The sequence below is a fragment of the Ahaetulla prasina genome, chromosome 1 (genome assembly GCF_028640845.1).
Source record: "Ahaetulla prasina isolate Xishuangbanna chromosome 1, ASM2864084v1, whole genome shotgun sequence".
In the NCBI taxonomy this organism is placed as follows: domain Eukaryota; kingdom Metazoa; phylum Chordata; class Lepidosauria; order Squamata; family Colubridae; genus Ahaetulla; species Ahaetulla prasina.
In genome coordinates this window covers 249,062,642-249,080,469 of record NC_080539.1, presented here as the reverse complement: position 1 = coordinate 249,080,469, position 17,828 = coordinate 249,062,642, and the positions used below count along the sequence as shown (strand labels likewise).

Here is a 17,828-nt window from a genome sequence, read left to right as displayed (position 1 = left end):
ATTCTCAAAATCTTTAAAATATATTAGAAAATAACATTTGAAACAGCTATTTAGGGATTATGTTCTGCATTTACAGTATATACCCATGATGGCTAACCTATGGCACACGTGCCACAGGTGGCACATGTAGCCATATCAGTGGGCATGTGAGCTCAGTTCTGGCACGCATGTGCATACCAGCCAGCTGATTTTCGGGCCTTCTGGGCCCACTAGAAGTAGGGAAACAAGTTGTTTCCTGCCTCCGGAAGGCCTGGGGATGGGTGAGGAAGGGCCGTTTTTCTCTCTCACCTGGCTCCAGAGGTCAGAAGCTGCTCGTTTGCCAACTTCTGGTAGGCCAGGAAATGACTTTTTTTTGCTGTCCCCATCCTCCAGAGCCTCTCTAGGAGTCTCTGGAGGCTGGGGACAGCAAAAAAAGTCACTTCCTGTTCAACCAGAAGTTGGCAAATGGGCAATTTCTGGCCTCTGGATGGCCCTCAGAGAGAAAGGTGAGAGAGAAAAACTGGCCTACTGGGTCATCACGTGCCAAGGGAGGGGGGGTCGCACATGCATGTGCGGGGGCAGGGCACATGTGCGCTGCCTCCACTTCCTGGCACGCGATGGCAAAAAGGTTAGCCATCACTGGTATATATAACCTTAATTATAACAATCATTAAACAGCACTCTTAGAATTTCTGGGACTAACTTTTTTTTTCTAGACAGCCATTCTAATATTCATAGGCATAATTCCAACAAAGACAGATTTTACTATAGTGTACTTTTTTTCTAACATCCCTGGAAAGCATAGCAGTGGCTTACAACCTTCCTACTATGCATCTGTTATTTCTCTCTAATTGTCTGAAAGCCTGTGTCTGCAACTGAAACAAAGCGGCTGGAATTCAGTTTGAAAAAGAATGGGTAAAGAAAAGATTAATGGTAGAAATTAAAATGAAATAATACAACATTGGATATAACATTAAATATAGAACTGTTCTTCTTAGAAGAAGTCTTCTGTGTTCAGTGTTCAGTTTTCATGAACATATTACGGTACACCAAACAGTGTATATAAATTTCTTGTCCATATTAAAGTTGCACTTTTTAAAATCCAAATTTGAGTACAGAAGTGGTGAAAGTTGCAGTAATAAGTCAATAGCTAATTTTTGTTGTTTAGAGATAAAAAAGAGTAAGCCATCTATGATGAGTTAAGATTTGGGTGAGAGTGACTTAAAAGGAATAGTAAAAGATATGCATGAGTAACATAGGTATTATAAATGATGTTGCTGTGAATGTGTATAATTATTTTCTGTCTGAAGGAATTGAAACTTTTCTTAACCTATATTAGAATGGTAGTTTTTAGGAATTCAGATGTGTATTTCCTATCAACTCTTGCAAACATTAGGATGAATGTATTAGCTTAATATTTTACAGATGCTAACAGAAGGCATTTATTTGTGGAATAAGAACAGGTTGATACACCTCCACTTTGTTCTCCTAAATAGTGTTGAGGGCCCCAGATAGCTGAATATCAAGCAAAAAAAGAAGCTATACAGGAGAGAAGATGAAGGGAAAACACTTCTGTGTAAACAGAAGTAAACATTTGTGCAATGTTGAATCTTACCCTTAAAACTTAAGCTACACTTATCTTCAGAAATACAGCAAAGTATAGGTAGTTCACAGCAGAATTCAAAACACTCATTTTGTAACTCTGTTAACATTTGATACATATTACATTAATAGAGGCATATGCGGTGGATAGCCTTAAGGTAAGGCGTTTGATAAAGTAGACTATTAGCTACTGCTTGATAAAATAGAAAAATGTGGGTTAGACATTATCACCACCAGATGGATTCGTAACTGGCTGACCAACCACCACTCAACGTGTAGTCCTCAATGGAACTACATCCACATGGAGGGAAGTATGCAGTGGGGTACCCCAAGGCTCTGTTTTAGGCCCAGTACTCTTCAACATCTTCATCAATGATTTGGACGGGGGGGGGGATAGATGGGGAGCTCATCAAATTTGCAGATGACACCAAGCTAGCAGAAATAGCCAACATTCCAGAAGATAGGCTTAAGATACAGAAGGATCTTGACAGACTTGAACATTGACGCTATCTAACAAAATAAAATTCAACAGTGAAAAAAGTAAGCTCCTACATTTAGGCAAGAAAAACAAAATGCACGGATACAGTATATGTGGTACCTTGCTTAATAATAGTAACTGTGAGAGGGATCTTGGAGTCGTAGTGGACAATTATTTAAACATGATCCAGCAGTGTGCTGCAGCTGCCAAAAAAGCCAACACAATTCTGGGCTGCATAAACAGAGGGATACAAGATCACATGAAGTGTTAATACCACTTTATAATGCCTTGGTAAGGCCACACTTGGAATACTGCATCCAATTTTGGTCGCCACAATGTAAAAAAGATGTGAAGACTAGAAAGAGTGCAGAGAAGAGCAACAAAGATGATTAGGGGACTGAAGGCTAAAACATATAAATAACAGTTGCTGGAACAGGGTGTGTCTAATCCGATGAAAAGAAGGATTAGGGGTTCCAATATCTCAGGGGCTGCCAGTTAGAACAATTAACCAGTGGAACAACTTGCCTCCAGAGATTGTGAATGCGCCAACAGTGGAAGTTTTTAAGAAGAGATTGGATAACCATTTGTCTAAAGTGGTGTAGGATTTCCTGCTTAAGCAGGGGGTTGGACTAGAAAACCTCCAAGGTCCCTTCCAACTCTTGGTCTATTTCTAAGGAAGGGCTTGTGATGTGTTCTGATATCCCTAGGAATTATAGAGATCTCAAACCTCAGTTTTCCATCTTTATAGCAGTAGTATTTAGACTTATATACCACTTCACAGTACTTTACAGCATTCTCTAAGGAGCTTAAAGAGCTAGCATGTTGCCCCCAACAATCTGTGTCCTCATTTTACTGACCTCAGAAGGATGGAAGGCTGAGTCAACCTTGAGTCGGTCAGGATCAAAGGAATCGAACTCCTGGAAATCCTGCATTTTAACTACTCTGCCCCCATGGGTCTTATATATTAATTTGTAATATATACTGTACTGTATTTAACAGTATCTACTGGGACCCACATGATTAATTTTTCTTTCACCTGCAAATCTAAATGATACGAAACAAGTTTCAACTTTCATTGTAATATAGGAATAGTTGCTACAGAGTGAGCAATATAACTTCAGTAATCTCAAATGCATGTTTAAATAGCAATATCATGGAGTAGTCTGTTGTTCAGCCTTAAATTGGAATTAGTGAAAACTAAAACCCAACCTCAGTTATGTAAATATTTTCATAGTTTTATATCTTAAATATAAATTTTGGGAACTTGGTGATTTGTATAGAAACATAATTAAATAATTATTAAATAATTATTAAAAAGAATTATTACATTTGTAATAATAAACATTCTTTTTGCAGATAATTTTTTTATTTCTTCCTGCCAGTAAGTTAATGTGGTGTAATAAAGGGATTTGTAGCATAAACCAAACCCTGTATAAATTCTCTACAGGAGAATTTTAGGCATGGTTGGACTATATTTATGACAGGTTAAGATCAGTGGTAGGTTGCTACCGGTTCTCCCCAGTTCTTGCGAACCGGTAGTAAACATTTTGAATAGTTCAGAGAACTGGTAAATGCCACCTCTGCCTGGCCCTGCCCCCAATCTATTCGCTGCCTCCGGATTCCCAGCTGATCCGCTAGAAGAAAAAGATCAGGACTCACTTGAAAAAGAAGAGAAAAAAAAACAAGACACTGTCGCTTTAAATTGAGAAGCCAAGAAGCCTCCCAATTGATCGGCTAGAACAGTGGTCATCAACCAGTGGTCCGTGAGAAAATTTTGGTGGTCCGCAGAAAAATTATTTGCATTTTTTATATTGCTCTAAATACTATTTATCTTTTTTAAAAAATTCATATTAGTGGTCCACGGGATTTAAAATTAGGAATTTAGTGGTCCCTGAGGTCTGAAAGGTTGGTGACCCCTGGGCTAGAATGAAAAAATCAGGACTCGCTTCTCAGTTAGGAGATCGCTTGGCAAAGAAGAAGTGGGGGGGGGGGTTAAAGACGCCGTCACTTTAAATTGACACAGCTGCTGGAAGGAGGATTTTACTTGCAGAAGCAGTTCGTTTCTGGGTCAGCTGAACAACAAACTGGATAACGGGAGGGATTCTTATATGGTTCTATGTTTTTGAAGTTTTAGGGTTTGTGCAACACGGGCTTTGTGTTTCTAAAAAGGTTTGGGCGATTTCCATTGTGAAATACCCTGTCTTGAATGAGTTTTCTGCCTGCTTGTAAATGGAGCCAAACTTCCGGCTTCCACTTTATATTATCTCTAAGCACCAGTAGCTGTTTTCTGCTTACAAAGTTTCCTTTATGCAGCTGGCAGGAATGTGGAGGGAATAGGGATTTTGAAGTAAAACTTCCCTTAGAGTGGGGATGGAATGGGGATTTTAGGCCTGCTGTCAAACATCAGCCATAATACTAATGACTGTTTTGAACAATATGCAGGTTGTATTACACGAATGGCTATTGTATATGTGAAATTATGACTGAAACCTATATTGGTTCACACTGTCAGGAAGTTTCTCCTTAGTTTTAGGTTGCTTCTCTCTTTGTTCAGTTTCCATCCATTGCTTCTTGTTTTGCCTTCTGGTGCTTTGGAAAATACATTGCCCCCCCTTCTTTCTAGCAGCCCCTTAAAAGCCTATCATACTCTTGGGCAAAGTATGTGAGCCATTTCCTCCTTTCAGTGGTCCATGAAAGTGCATCTATAGCAGGGGTCTCCAACCTTGGCCACTTTAAGATTTGTGGATTTCAACTCCCAGAATTCCTCAAAGCAAAGATGCTGAGGAATTCTGGGAGTTGAAGCCCACAAGTCTTAAAGTGGCCAAGGTTGGAGACCCCTGATCTATAGCATGTAGATAATAAAGTTGAAAAAAGGTGAACAACATTTTTGCAGAATTATAGATACGTTGAGGCTGGGTGTGACAAGGAATGGCTGGGAGGAGAGGGGCCAGGTGAGGCACCCCTTAATGTGAGTGACATTGAGTTGGCCACACCTACCCAGTCACATGACCATCAAACCACACCCACAAAATAAGCCACACCAACAGAACTGGTAGTAAAAATATTTAGAACCCACCCCTGGTTAAGATATGTTAACTGTTATAGCCTATGACTGCAGAAGAGTGATAATTCTGAAGATTATGAAGGTCATAATGCATGAAGTGACTAATTTATGATATAAGTAAAATATGAGGCACTTTTTTCTTCAGTGATAAATCTTATATTGCTGCCTGAGTATTTTAAAGATTTTTTTAAAAAATCTTTGCTTTGTTTTTAACATTTGGAATTTTGGCATTTATTAATTTTTGAATACATTTAATATGATGTATGAATATCTTATTTAATTATAAATTACATTTTATGAAATTATTTTCATGGACAAATACAGTAAAAAGAATTCCACTTGTCCATAAACACTAGTTAAAGTTATACTCCATGCGCCATTTTGTTTCAGAAGGGTTTGTATTTAAAATAGATGCAACTTCTAGGATTTTGTTGCTTTTTACTAAAAAGCAATTTTCCACAAAGCCATTTTCCACAAAATTTCAATTTAAGATTCAAGAATTGATCTCATACATATTACCGTAATAATTATTAAATTTATATGTTGCACAATACCAAGAATTATAGAGGCATGGATAGTTAATCTGAATCATTTTTTCCCATCTTATTTGCAGTAGATATAAAGCTTTGAACATTAAAAAAAGGTGTATTTCTGTTTGTTTAATCATGCTTGTGCTTCTAACCTGAGAAGGTTAGAAATAAGAAGTCTTTATTTTTTTCCTTTTAAAGACGCTGTGTGGACAGTAATGACTGGACGTTTCCGATTGCCTGCTGGCAGAACCTACAATGTACGAGCATCTGAGCTGGCACGAGATAGACAGCATACAGAGGTGGTCTGCAATATTCTTCTTCTAGATAATACTGTACAAGCATTCAGACTTAACGTAAGTACGGTGTTTAGTATTCCTATTGTATTATTATTGTAATATTGTATTAATATTAATTTCCTTTTTAACCATTTTATAACAAATTTAACACAAAATAGAATAATAGAATTGGGAGAGGCATTTATGTCATCAACTTCGACCTCCACTTTGGTACAGGAAACCAAATGAAAGCATCCTTGACTGCTTGCTATCAAATCTCTGTTTAAATATATCCAGTAAAGGAGAGCTTTCATAGTAACTACTTTCACTCCAAATGTCTTTACCATTTGGAATTTTTCCTGACAGTCAAGAAAATTTGCCTCCTTGTAACTTAATGCCATTATTTTGGGTCCTATTCTCGTTTTCCTAAAAGCATGACTTTCTTTTAAGAACCTGAAGAGTGTTCTTAAATTCCTTACCCATTTGACATTTTTAGGGCTAAACCTGCCTACTTTCTTTAGCCTCTTTTCCTTTCAAAGCTTAGTTTCTAGTCTTCCCATCATTCTTATTTAAAGTGTTTTGCACCTGTTAATGTTTTTCCGATTCCTCTTTTAGTATTGAGCCGTGGTGGCGCAGTGGCACTGTGGTTAGAATAGAATTTTGCAGGCTGACTCTGCTGACTGCCAAGAGTTCAGTCCTCACTCGCTCAAGGTTGACTTAGCTTTCCATCCTTCTGAGGTCGGTAAAATGATGACCCAGATTTTTTGGGGAAATATACTGACACTGTAAACTGCTTAGAGAGGACTGTTAAGCACTTTGAAGCAGTATATAAGTCTAAGCGCTATTGTTATTACTATTGTACCAAGAACATAACATAGTGCTTGAAGTGGTCTCAGCAGTGCAGAATATAGTGGAATATTACATTTCCATAATTTGGAAATTGCTTTGACTAATAAAGACCGTTTTTAGCCTTCTTGCCAGCACATAAAATAGATGATACATATTCCTGTTGTGATAATCTACCACTAAAAATGACAAGAACAGTAGTATGGTATAACCATTGTTTTGCCTTTGTTCTTGCCTCTTTCACTGGGATTTTAAGAATATTTTTGTAAATTAACATCAGATGTTTCTGTCCTGATCCTGTTAGGAAGAAAAAGAACAGTTTAATATACAAATGATGGTTTAAGAACCAAAATGAAAACCAGCATAGTTTGGCTTTAGTCTGCTAACAGTGATTTCATACAATGGAATAATATGCAAGAAAAACCAGTAATAAAGTTTCTAATTCATAGAATCTATATCTGTTCAGCAATAGATTAGCACAAGTGGTATAGGCTGAGGTATTCTGGGGATTGAAGTCCACAAGTCTTAAAAGAGAAAAGTTTGCAGACCTCTGGTATAGGCAAACAGTTATTTTTTTCCCTTTTTTCCTCCTATTTTTAATACACAGTGATAATGATTGCATTTTGGTCAATGGACAACAGATAATATTTATATGATTAGTTCTTGAGGAACCAAGGGCTTCTTTTGTACTTACTGTCATATATAAATTTAAAAAATCTATTTGAAAGTATATATTAATTTGATGGTACAGTGGTAATTTCAAAATAAGGATTAAAAGTAAGGAAACTGAGATCAGGAAGAGAACAGACTTGTAAGAAGACATGCAGTATTTATCTTATTTATATAGATATTATCATAATATGTGATGGACATTCGCTGAGACTAGAAAAAGCTGTTGAAAACATGAATGAGCAGGAGGTACAGATGGCTGAAGATGTCCCTGCTGAGGATGACCTTGAAGATCAGCCTCCCAAACAACTTGGGAGGTGTGGAACTTAATCCTGCTGCTCATGCATTTTAATCCTTTCTGAAACACACAAACAGGATTTCTGTCCTTTTTCCTGCCTGTCCTAACCAGTTATCTCTTCTCTTTTTCACATTTCCATTCAGTTTCATTTGGCCTTTCTCATATTTAACATACCGTATATACTCGAATATAAGCCGATCCGAGTATAAGCCGAGGTCCCCAATTTTACCCCAAAAACTGGGGTAAACTGGGGACTCGAGTATAAGCCGAGGGTGGGAAATGAGGCACCTACCGGTTGAAACCTCCTCCCTCAGAGGAGAAGGCTGGCGGCTCCCCCGCCCCGCCCTCTCACTGCACCGGCAGGGCTTCCCCGCGCCATCCGGTAAAATGTGAAAAAAAGAAAAAAAAAACAACTCAAGTATAAGCCGTATATACTCGAGTATAAGCCGAGGGGCTTAAAAAAAAAACAAAACTCGAGTATAAGCCGTATAGACCCGAGTATAAGCCGAGGGGACGTATTTCAGCACAAAAAACGTGCTGAAAAACTCGGCTTATACTCGAGTATATACGGTAATCTTCTCTTAATCTTTATTTCAACAAAGTTTCTTTTACTTGTTTTTGATGAAAGGGAAGGTGGAGGGATATGTGCATATTGTATGTATCTAACACTGGTTTATTTGTATTCAAGAGAATGATTGATATATGGTGGGCACATTTTGATAAGTAGAATATTTATTTTATCAAAAATAAAATAATATAATGTCTTATTTTACAAGAGAGTCAATTTGGTCTAGTGGTTGAGAAACCAGGCTAGAAACCAGGAGACTGTGAATTCTCATCTCTCATTAAGCATGAAAGCCGGTGTGGGTGACTTTGAGAATTCCCTGTCTCTCAGCCCACAACATCAAGCTCAAGTGATAAGCCAGTTGGTCAATTCCAGTCACAACCAATGGATCGGCATTAGGTTGATCTGGAAAAAAAAGGGGGACCCTGCAGTTGGGAAAATATGTGCTAGGAAGAAAAAAAAAATTAACTACCTTTTTTATTACTCTTGGCCCCAATTTTTTGGGGTGGGGGAAGAATGTAATATCTGGGAGTACACACACACACACACACACACACACACACACACACACTCTTATACATAAGATTTTATGCATGTTCATATGTAAGTGAATATATATAAATATTCACATGCATGTGAATATTTATATTTATGCTAAGACTTACATATCTATCTATCTATCTATCTATCTATCTATCTATCTATCTTTCGGTCTTGGTGTATTCAGGTCTTTTCCTGTGTAAGGTTGAGAGTATCTTGGCGACGTTTCGACGAGGTCACACTCATTATCTTCAGGCTGGTGCTTACGGCTTCGTGCTTGTGCGAGCAAAGCGTGGTCGGAGCTGCCGTCTCTCTATAAATACTGATGGGGAGGTGGGGAGTGTTGCTGTAAGCGGGTTGGCTGGCTATGTGATTGCATCTTGATTGGTAGGTGGAGTGGGTATTTGCAGATTAGTAGGCTGTTTCATAGCATCCTGTGTGGGTGTGGTCCTAGTTGTGTGCCCATTAGTCTTTTGTGTTGCAACGACCTGGTTAATGGGCTGTGTGGAAACATCCTGAGTTCTGGGAATGTGACCTGTAGTGGTAATGGGCTTTCTGGAAATGTCCTGAGTTCTGGGAATGTGACCTCCTGGGTCTTATGCTGTAACATCCTAGGTGGTAGGTTGTGTTGTAACGTCCTGAGGTTTGGTGTTGTGGCCTCTGGAGTTCTGTGGTGTGATGTCCTGAGCAGATGGCTGTGATGCAGCATCCCGGGTTTTGGTTTGGCTCTGAGTTCGAGGTCTTGTCATGTGTTCATGGCATGTGTAAGTTTGCTTTGTGTGGGGATCGGAGTGGGGCGCAGCAGCCAGTGGTGCCAGCATGGTCTGGCTTCTGGATGGTGGTTGTGTTTCGTCTGTGGGATGGGTTTGGGTTTGAATGTGGTGAGGATGATTGGTGGTGGAGTCGTGTGTTATTTTGGATCCAGTGTCAATTTTCGTGGCTGGGACTCGTTTGTTGACTAGGGATAGTTTCCAGATGTCTGGTAGGCGGGAGGTGTCGTCACGTTTGTTCATGTTGTGGGGGTGTTTCTCTATTTCAATGGCTTCCATAATCTCTTGTTGTAGTGTTCAGTTTTGGAGCTTAATTTGGTTCCTATGAAACAGCCAACTAATCTGCAAACACCCACTCCATCTACCAATGCAACCACACAGCCAACCAACCCACCCGCTTATAGCAACACTCCCCACCTCCCCACCAGACCACGCTTTGCTCGTACAAGCACGAAGCCAAAAGCACCAGCCTGAAGTTGATGAGTGAGACCTCGTCGAAACATCTCCAAGATACTCTCAAACTTACATGGGAAAAGACCCAAATATGCCAAGACCTATATATCCGGTGTGGCTGTGTAATTCTCCAGAAATTGTTTGTTACAGTCAGATCTACCCAGAGACTGAGTCATAATTGGCCATGCATTCTGCTCACCTCTTTTGGGTCCAGTTTCGACTCAGTCAGCCTAAAAGAAACATCTGATTTCAGATTGACTGTTTCCAGTTCATTTCTGAACAATTCCACACTTAGGTTGTAGTTTTTTGGCATAATTTGAGATTTTGGAGCTCAAGTCTGTGCTGGCTAGCCCAGCTTAGCTGGTAATGCTGCCAGCTCCTTGCAGAGCACGACTTCCGTCCCGGCGGCCCCGCGTGGCTTGTCATTGCTGCAGATGGGGGCTTTTTGGGGGGAAACCACCATCAAGTTGGGTGACTGGCAGATTCATACTGCCGACCCACCCAGCAGATTGCTGAATGTTCCTGGCTTAACATTCTGGCATCGAGCTTCTCTGCCCGCCCCCCACTGTATTGCCTCAGGTTGGTCAGCTGTAACGTGGCCGTTTGAAGTGCTGCAGAGCCTCGTAAGGCGCTCCCCACAGCTCTACGAAGCCAGCGGCTGCTGCAGGCTTCCTGAGCAGAGTGATTCCCTCAGCCTTGCACTGGGGCAGCTGTAGCACGGCTCGCCAATGAAGCCATGTTTACCGGGCACCACCAAAGCCTCCCCGCCAGTGTTTAACTTCAGCTAACACATAGTCACTATTGACTATTATTGGCTTTGGCCTGGTTTGCATCGGAAGAGGAACGGCGGTTGGAGCTTGCTACCCCTAGGCTTGTCCTAGACACACCGCTCTTGAGAGCAGTGTCTATCCTGCTTGCGTGTGAGCTGGCGAGTCCAGTCTGACCGGCACGGCTGCCACTGCTTGGCATCTTTGTCTTCATGGCAACATCTGAGGCCTAGACAATCCAGCTCCATTTTACTCACAGTGAGTACATCACCTAATTAAAATGGAGGACCGATCCCTGGATAGAGAGGTGGCTGGGGCTTCCACTGGCAGAAAAACCTCCTGCAAATCAAGACACAAGGAGAGTAGAGAAAAGCCTGTTTCCAAGGCAGAGCTTAAAGATTTAGAACGGAGGCAGAGAGCATTAGAGAGACAGATTGCCAAAGCTGAATTGCTGCAGGCCTCAATGGAAACACAATCACACCACAGTGATATTTCTGTTTCCTCCCCAGTCTCAGCACCAAAATTTATCTTCATCAATGCAGGCTTGGTCACCTGACAGAACTGGGTAGTGTTCCACAACCCCACCCTTGCTAGACAATAGGGGCCACCTGTGTTCTGAGAATCTGCACTAGACACTGACACTTACATAGCTCATCTACTTAGAAGCACACACAAAGAGAAGGTGTGGTTCAGTTTTGAGACTCTCTGGGAAGTATTTATGGAATATATGAAGATGTGAGTTGTCTGTGGCATTTGTTGGATTAAAACAACAAGGGCCTTCCTGTTTGGGTGGAAGTGATGCTAATATTACCTAGGTTCTTCTGTTCCTCCCACTCCTGTCTACCACTTAGTTTTGAATTTTTGTGGGTTGAAATTGGCAGGGTGTGTGTATTCATATGGAGAATTGTCCTTGCAACTTAAAATGATTTCCCCATGATCTTTTTATAACTTTTGCAGTACATACAGTGATATAGCCATTTTCTCTAAAAGTTGACAGAATTCTCCTGCTATACTTGAAAATTTGCTGAATTAAATGTCTCAGTATTCCTGCCAAATAAAATGAAGTTTTAGAATATACATAATAATGCATTGTTTTATTTTAATATTTTTGTATACTTAAAAATTAAAATAGGTATCTCTTTGTTTCCTCAAAAAGCAAATTATAACACAGCATAATACTTACTCACAATCATATGTTTTCAGTGGTAAACTAATGTTACTTGAATTCATTATAAAATAAAATATTACAACAAGATTCAACAATAACTTAGTGCAAAACTGTTGGTTTTTCAAAATCAAAATCTGATTCTAATTTGTTTATATTATTTTCCAGTGTATTCCCAGTGTGTTTTGCAATTAAATTTAAATGTTATAAACATGCCAGTTATAACAAGCTGTAATTTTTACCTATTTCTGTCATTTGTTAAGTATTTGGTCTTTGCTACTGATCATAAGCAAGTTCTATGATATAGGCTCATAAAGGGAAAGTTATTTTTCCCCCAAGTCATGTAGAAATATTGCACAGAACTAAAAATGTGGGAATGGAAAACAGTGTGTACTTGTACTTTCATGTACAAGTGCAGTATTTATCATTTAGTACAATGTTCTTAAACTGGGAGTAATTACTCCCAGTAGGGATAATTTGGGCATATTTGGGGGTAATGGAGTGCTTTATAATAACTTGTTTGTGAGTCGATGATCCAGTTTGGAATTGCTGCTGCTGAGATGCTTTATAAAACAAGACTCTGCTTTGATATCATCATTTGAGACTGAGAAATGGAATAATTGGATCAAAACAGTTCAAGAGCCATTGGTTTAGTGGATATTTAATTTTAATATGCACAGAAAGGAAATTATGTGTAATTTGGCCAGCAGGTCAAAGTGTGAAATAAGATACAAGTACAGAATCTAAAAGGAACAAAGGAAACAAAGGTGTGGTTAAACAGCATACCTGTCAGATATAAGAGGAAGGGACAAGTTTATATTCTCATGGGCAGGGCAGTCTGTTGAAAATGTTCTACAGGTTCTAAATCTACAATGAAATTTAGTGGAAGTAGAGGTCATTTAACTCTGAAATGCACATTCACATTCAACAATTTTGACATATGTAGCTATGTTCAATTATACTTTGCAGAGAATCAGTATTTAAAACATTGATATGTGTAGTTCAACCAGTATTAACTTCTTATTAAACGTTTAACAATTGTTTCAATACACCAGGAAAATATGATTCTAAAATCTCAGAATCAATGAAAAATGCAATAAAATTCCTCTGTTCAAATTCAGTCACTGGGATGTCAAGAATTTAATCTTTTTTTTAAAAAAAAGGATGCCCTTTGTATCTTTGCCCCCCTTAGTTTTTTAATACATACCTGAAAATGTAGACATAAGAATTTTTCTTGTTGAAATTCTGTTGCAAAAAATTTATGAGCAAAAGAGTTGAAAGATGATGAGTATATTTATATTTGTATATTCTATTTAGGTATATGTTTGGTTTGGTTTGCTAAATGATTGAAAGAGGTCTCTTCCTAAATTTCTATATTATTTGTGGCTAGTGGAAATTATTACTGGCAGAATATTAAGTTTTGGTTGAAACTTTAGTTTTATCTGTAAACTATTTTTATTTTTTTCTTTCTACAGAAACATGATCAGGGGCAAGTTCTGTTGGATGTAGTTTTCAAACATCTTGATCTGACTGAGAGAGACTATTTTGGTTTACAAGTGGCTGATGATTCTGCTGATAACCCTGTAAGCTATAATATATCTTCCCATTTTCTCTTCTCTCGGCATTTGAGATTTTGTTTTATTGATCATAACTCACATGATTATTTTGAAGTTAATTATACTGTAGAAAAATTATTCTGAGCAATATTTGGTCATGTTTCACTTCTTTTCCACTTAAAATAAAATAAATCTGGATATTTGTTTTCTGGTACAATATAAATATCTTCAGTTTATTTTCTCTGTAAATTCCTGAGTTCTTTGGCCCATTTAAATTGTAATAGGTGTCGCTGAGAGGCAAATGGAAATCAAGAAAATTCTTATCTTGTCTTGTTCTTGGCATAAGCTATACAGTTATCAGAAATATTTCAGCTCTTAAGGCAGATGTGAATTAATATTAGAAAGAATCTCTATTAGCTCTACCAAAGAATGCCTAGTATTTTCTGCTACTGTTTATTCTAGGGACTTTAGAAAAATATTGGAGGTTGGTCACTAATTATCAAAGTTTGTAGGATCCACGCATTGATCTTTCAACAGCTTCTTTTAAAGACTATGGAATACATATTTCTTGATATTTTTTCACATGTTGAATCTATTTTACCAGTTTGCCTCTGACACTTTGTTAACACTCCAGAATAGAGAAAGGTAGAACAATAGATATTTCAGTGACTGAGAAAAAACTCTTACAAAGGTTGTATATTCTAATTTGAGAAGTTAACACAGATTACATAAATTCTTCCTTTTACTGTTATTTTTGCTCCCAAGGTCTGTGTAATATCTTTATTAAACATAAAATCCCTTTGTGTGTACATATGGCAGACTGCAACAGGAAAACAACATATAATCCTTAGTTCATTAAGACTTTTTCCTGTGCTAAAATCATGTATCATTGCTTTTAATTTTATCAAGAATAGAGTAAGAAATACAGCAATGAATAGATATCTATTAATAATGGTCTAATCAGTATCTATAATTAAATTCAGAAATGCATAATAGTAGACTATTACCTTGCTATTAAAAGTAGATGAATGTTTGAGACAATAAATATTAGTCCAAAATGCAAATAACCATGAAGAGTTTTCTAAATCATGATAAAATCATAGCCAAAGTGCTCACATAAACAGAAAGAAGAGAGTAATTAGAATAAGCAAAAAATGAACAGAAGTTCAAGATATTTATTTTTATAATCTTAAGTATTTTCACAAATCACTGTTTGCATCTTATATTGTATCAGATACCCCCAAACTTTCTCAGACCTTAATGTCTCACTCATTTCACGGCACCCATAGCAGTTCTCAAACTATGTGTCCTAGTGTCCTGAGATAGTTAGGACACCATCATTTATTCTGAAATCAGAACTATAGTTTGCTGTTAATTACTGTAGCTCATCAGGAATATTCATTCTTTTTGAGTTTATTAAAAGAAATATTTATTAACTAACTTGGTTGGCTAGTTTTGTAGCCTATGATGATTCTTATAGATTGTTCATATATTGCTGTTATATGGCAATCATAATGGGCACTTCCAGAAGCTTGCTCTTACTCCAGCTTTTTATAATAATGAAAACACATAGGTAAGAATGTTGTAAATATTTTAATCTCATTTAATCTCTTGCAAAGTAGTTAATGATCTTATGAGAGAAATGACATGAATAGCATGTCAGACTGAAAGAGCTTTGGCAAATTCATTAGATGGGATATGTAAGAAAAGTATCAAGGTTAATTATAACTTGTTACTCTCAAAGTGGACCCTTCCTTTCCCTTTCCATACATATATAATTAAATTTTGCTCTTGTCTCTGTCTTGCCAGTGTTCTTGCTTGATTTAATTTACCATTAGGAAGGAAACACAGAGTAATTTGTAACCAAAAAACAAAACAAAAAACCCATCCCCAAAAAGTATGTGCATAACAACAACAATAACACCAAAATCTAATATAGAATTTATTAAATAGTGTGACTAGACTTGGGATGGTATATTCAATTTAGCTGATCATCTATGATATCTGAATGGAATTTTATACATGCCTGTTTTATGTAAAATGAGAGTTTATAAGTACATAAAAGTATAAAGACAGATGGTTTCTGTTTCCTCCAAAGTTTGCTAAACTGATATTCATTAAATCAAGGGTTTGCTGTATTACCAAACGGCTTTAACAAAGCTAACCAGCTTGATTTTAAAATAAAAAATTCTCCACTAATTATTCTTGGTATTCTTAATATTCAACTTATATATTGATATATACTGCTGTATTTTCATCACAATTTCTTTTAACCTAAATAACTTTTCGCCTTTCTCCATCATGTTTGCTCATTTTTGTTAATATAATATTTGTAATTTTTCAAATTCTTCCAAGAATCATATGGTAAAATAGTATCTTTTTGGTGGTTGGATGGGTGGGTGTTCGTGTATGTGTGTGTGTTACCATAAAGTTACTTAGCAAAGGATGGCAGTTTTGTTTGTTGATTTTTATAAAAATGAAATCATAGTGATTGTACATTCCATGAATGTCAGATCCATCTATGATGATTGAGTTTGTAGTGAATGAGTTCTAGAAATCATTTGTCTAAAAAAGCACTCATAAAATATTGCATACATAAATTAGTAACACACCCACTGGCTCATAGTACTGAGAGAAGCAAAATTAGGCAAGTGTAATTTCCTAAAGAAAATAGAACTATTTTAAACAGGATGCATGTGGCCTTTTGTTCTTTCTAATCACCAGGGTGCACATCTAAATTCAATTTATCCCAAATTGGTTTCTTGTCAAATTGGGGGGTGGAGAGGAAAACCAATATGACGTGTTCATTACAGATGTTTCCAGATGAATGTAATAAATAAATAAATAAATAATTAAAATATATTTAATTAATCCAGAAATTAAAACTGATAAGGAAAATAATTTCCTTTGGAGTTACATGGGATTCTTTATTAAAAATTATATACTTGGAGATAAACTGAAATAACCTTGTTCTATGGATTTTTCTATATGCTTGCCTGACATTGATTTCAGCTGTTGTTTTATAGACTAATTTTGGGTTTAAAATGTTTTGATGTATAGATTAGGGGACATTTAAATTTTTGGCATACCATCCCCCAAGCTGTAGAATTCTAAGCTTAAAACATGATATGTTTATTTTGCATTGTTAGCCACACTGGCTATGTATAATATACCGTATTTTTTGGAGTATAAGATGTTTTGGAGTATAAGATGCAAATTAGTTTTGGAGGAGGAAAACAGGAAAAAAAAATCTGCCTCTGCCTACCAGCATCCATTGGTATTCATCTGGCTAGCATCCTTGCAGCAAACAGCAAGCAACCTGGTCAGCTCAGCATGTTATCGCATGATTCAGCATGAGAAGCTGATTGGCAGTTGGATCGGCCTCCCAGAATGCCGCCAATCAGCTATTCCAGGCTGCAGGGATTGCCACAGCCCATCGCAGCCTCCAAGCATTGCGTTTTTGGCCTCTGCACCCTCTGGTTTAGACCTTTTTCAGGTTGCTGGGATCATCGCAGCACATCGCAGCCAATCGCCACCTCCGCGCATCATGTTTTTGGCCTACGCGCATTGCATTTTCAGTCCATTCCAGGCGGTGGGTGTGCGGAGGTTGAAAAGGCAACGTGTGGAGGTGGCGATCAGTGGCGATGTGCTGTGGCAATCCCCACAGCCTGGAACCAGCCAAAAACGGGATGTGTGAAGGCCAAAAATGCAATGCGCGGAGGCAGCGATAGGCGGTGATGTGCTGTGGTGATCCCTAAAGCCTGGAACAGGTCTAAATGGAGCGTGCGGAGGCAAAAAATGTGACACACAGACGGAGGCTGAAAATGGCCAGAGGGTGAGGGCTTTGGCAACATTTGCTGTATAAGACGCACAGACATTTCCACCCACTTTTAGGGGGTGGAAGTGCATCTTATACTCCGAAAAATACGGTAATCTATGAGTGCTGGTTCAGGGATTCCAGAGCAGGTCCAAGAATTTACCTGTAGCTGGCTATCCAAGATGAAGATGTCATGCATTTTATGAACTTTGTGCTCATTTCAGCATCACTGCAAACATGAAAACAAAAACTGGGTGTTTAACATTTCCTTGTTTTGAAATGTGGCAAAACGAATCTTGTTTTGGAAAAAATATAATAAGCCAATCTTTTTTCTCCCTCAGAGGTGGCTGGATCCAAACAAGCCAATTAGGAAACAGTTGAAAAGTGAGCAAAATATTTTATCTACTTTGAATAAAAATCATCAGTAAATTTAGGTAAAACTCTAAGTATGCTA

General features: G+C 37.9%; 1 protein-coding gene across 3 annotated transcripts in view; it reads left to right on the top strand.

Moving 5' to 3' along the window:
- PTPN4 (protein tyrosine phosphatase non-receptor type 4) overlaps positions 1-17,828 on the top strand; it is a 135,562-nt gene that overhangs the window by 39,261 nt on the left and 78,473 nt on the right. For all 3 annotated transcript variants that reach the window (XM_058195629.1, XM_058195639.1, XM_058195648.1), the window contains exons 2-4: positions 5,852-6,006; positions 13,477-13,584; positions 17,716-17,758. In XM_058195629.1, the coding sequence (XP_058051612.1) occupies positions 5,869-6,006; positions 13,477-13,584; positions 17,716-17,758 (289 nt within the window). In that variant the 5' untranslated portion in view covers positions 5,852-5,868. The remainder of the gene's footprint in view (positions 1-5,851; positions 6,007-13,476; positions 13,585-17,715; positions 17,759-17,828) is intronic.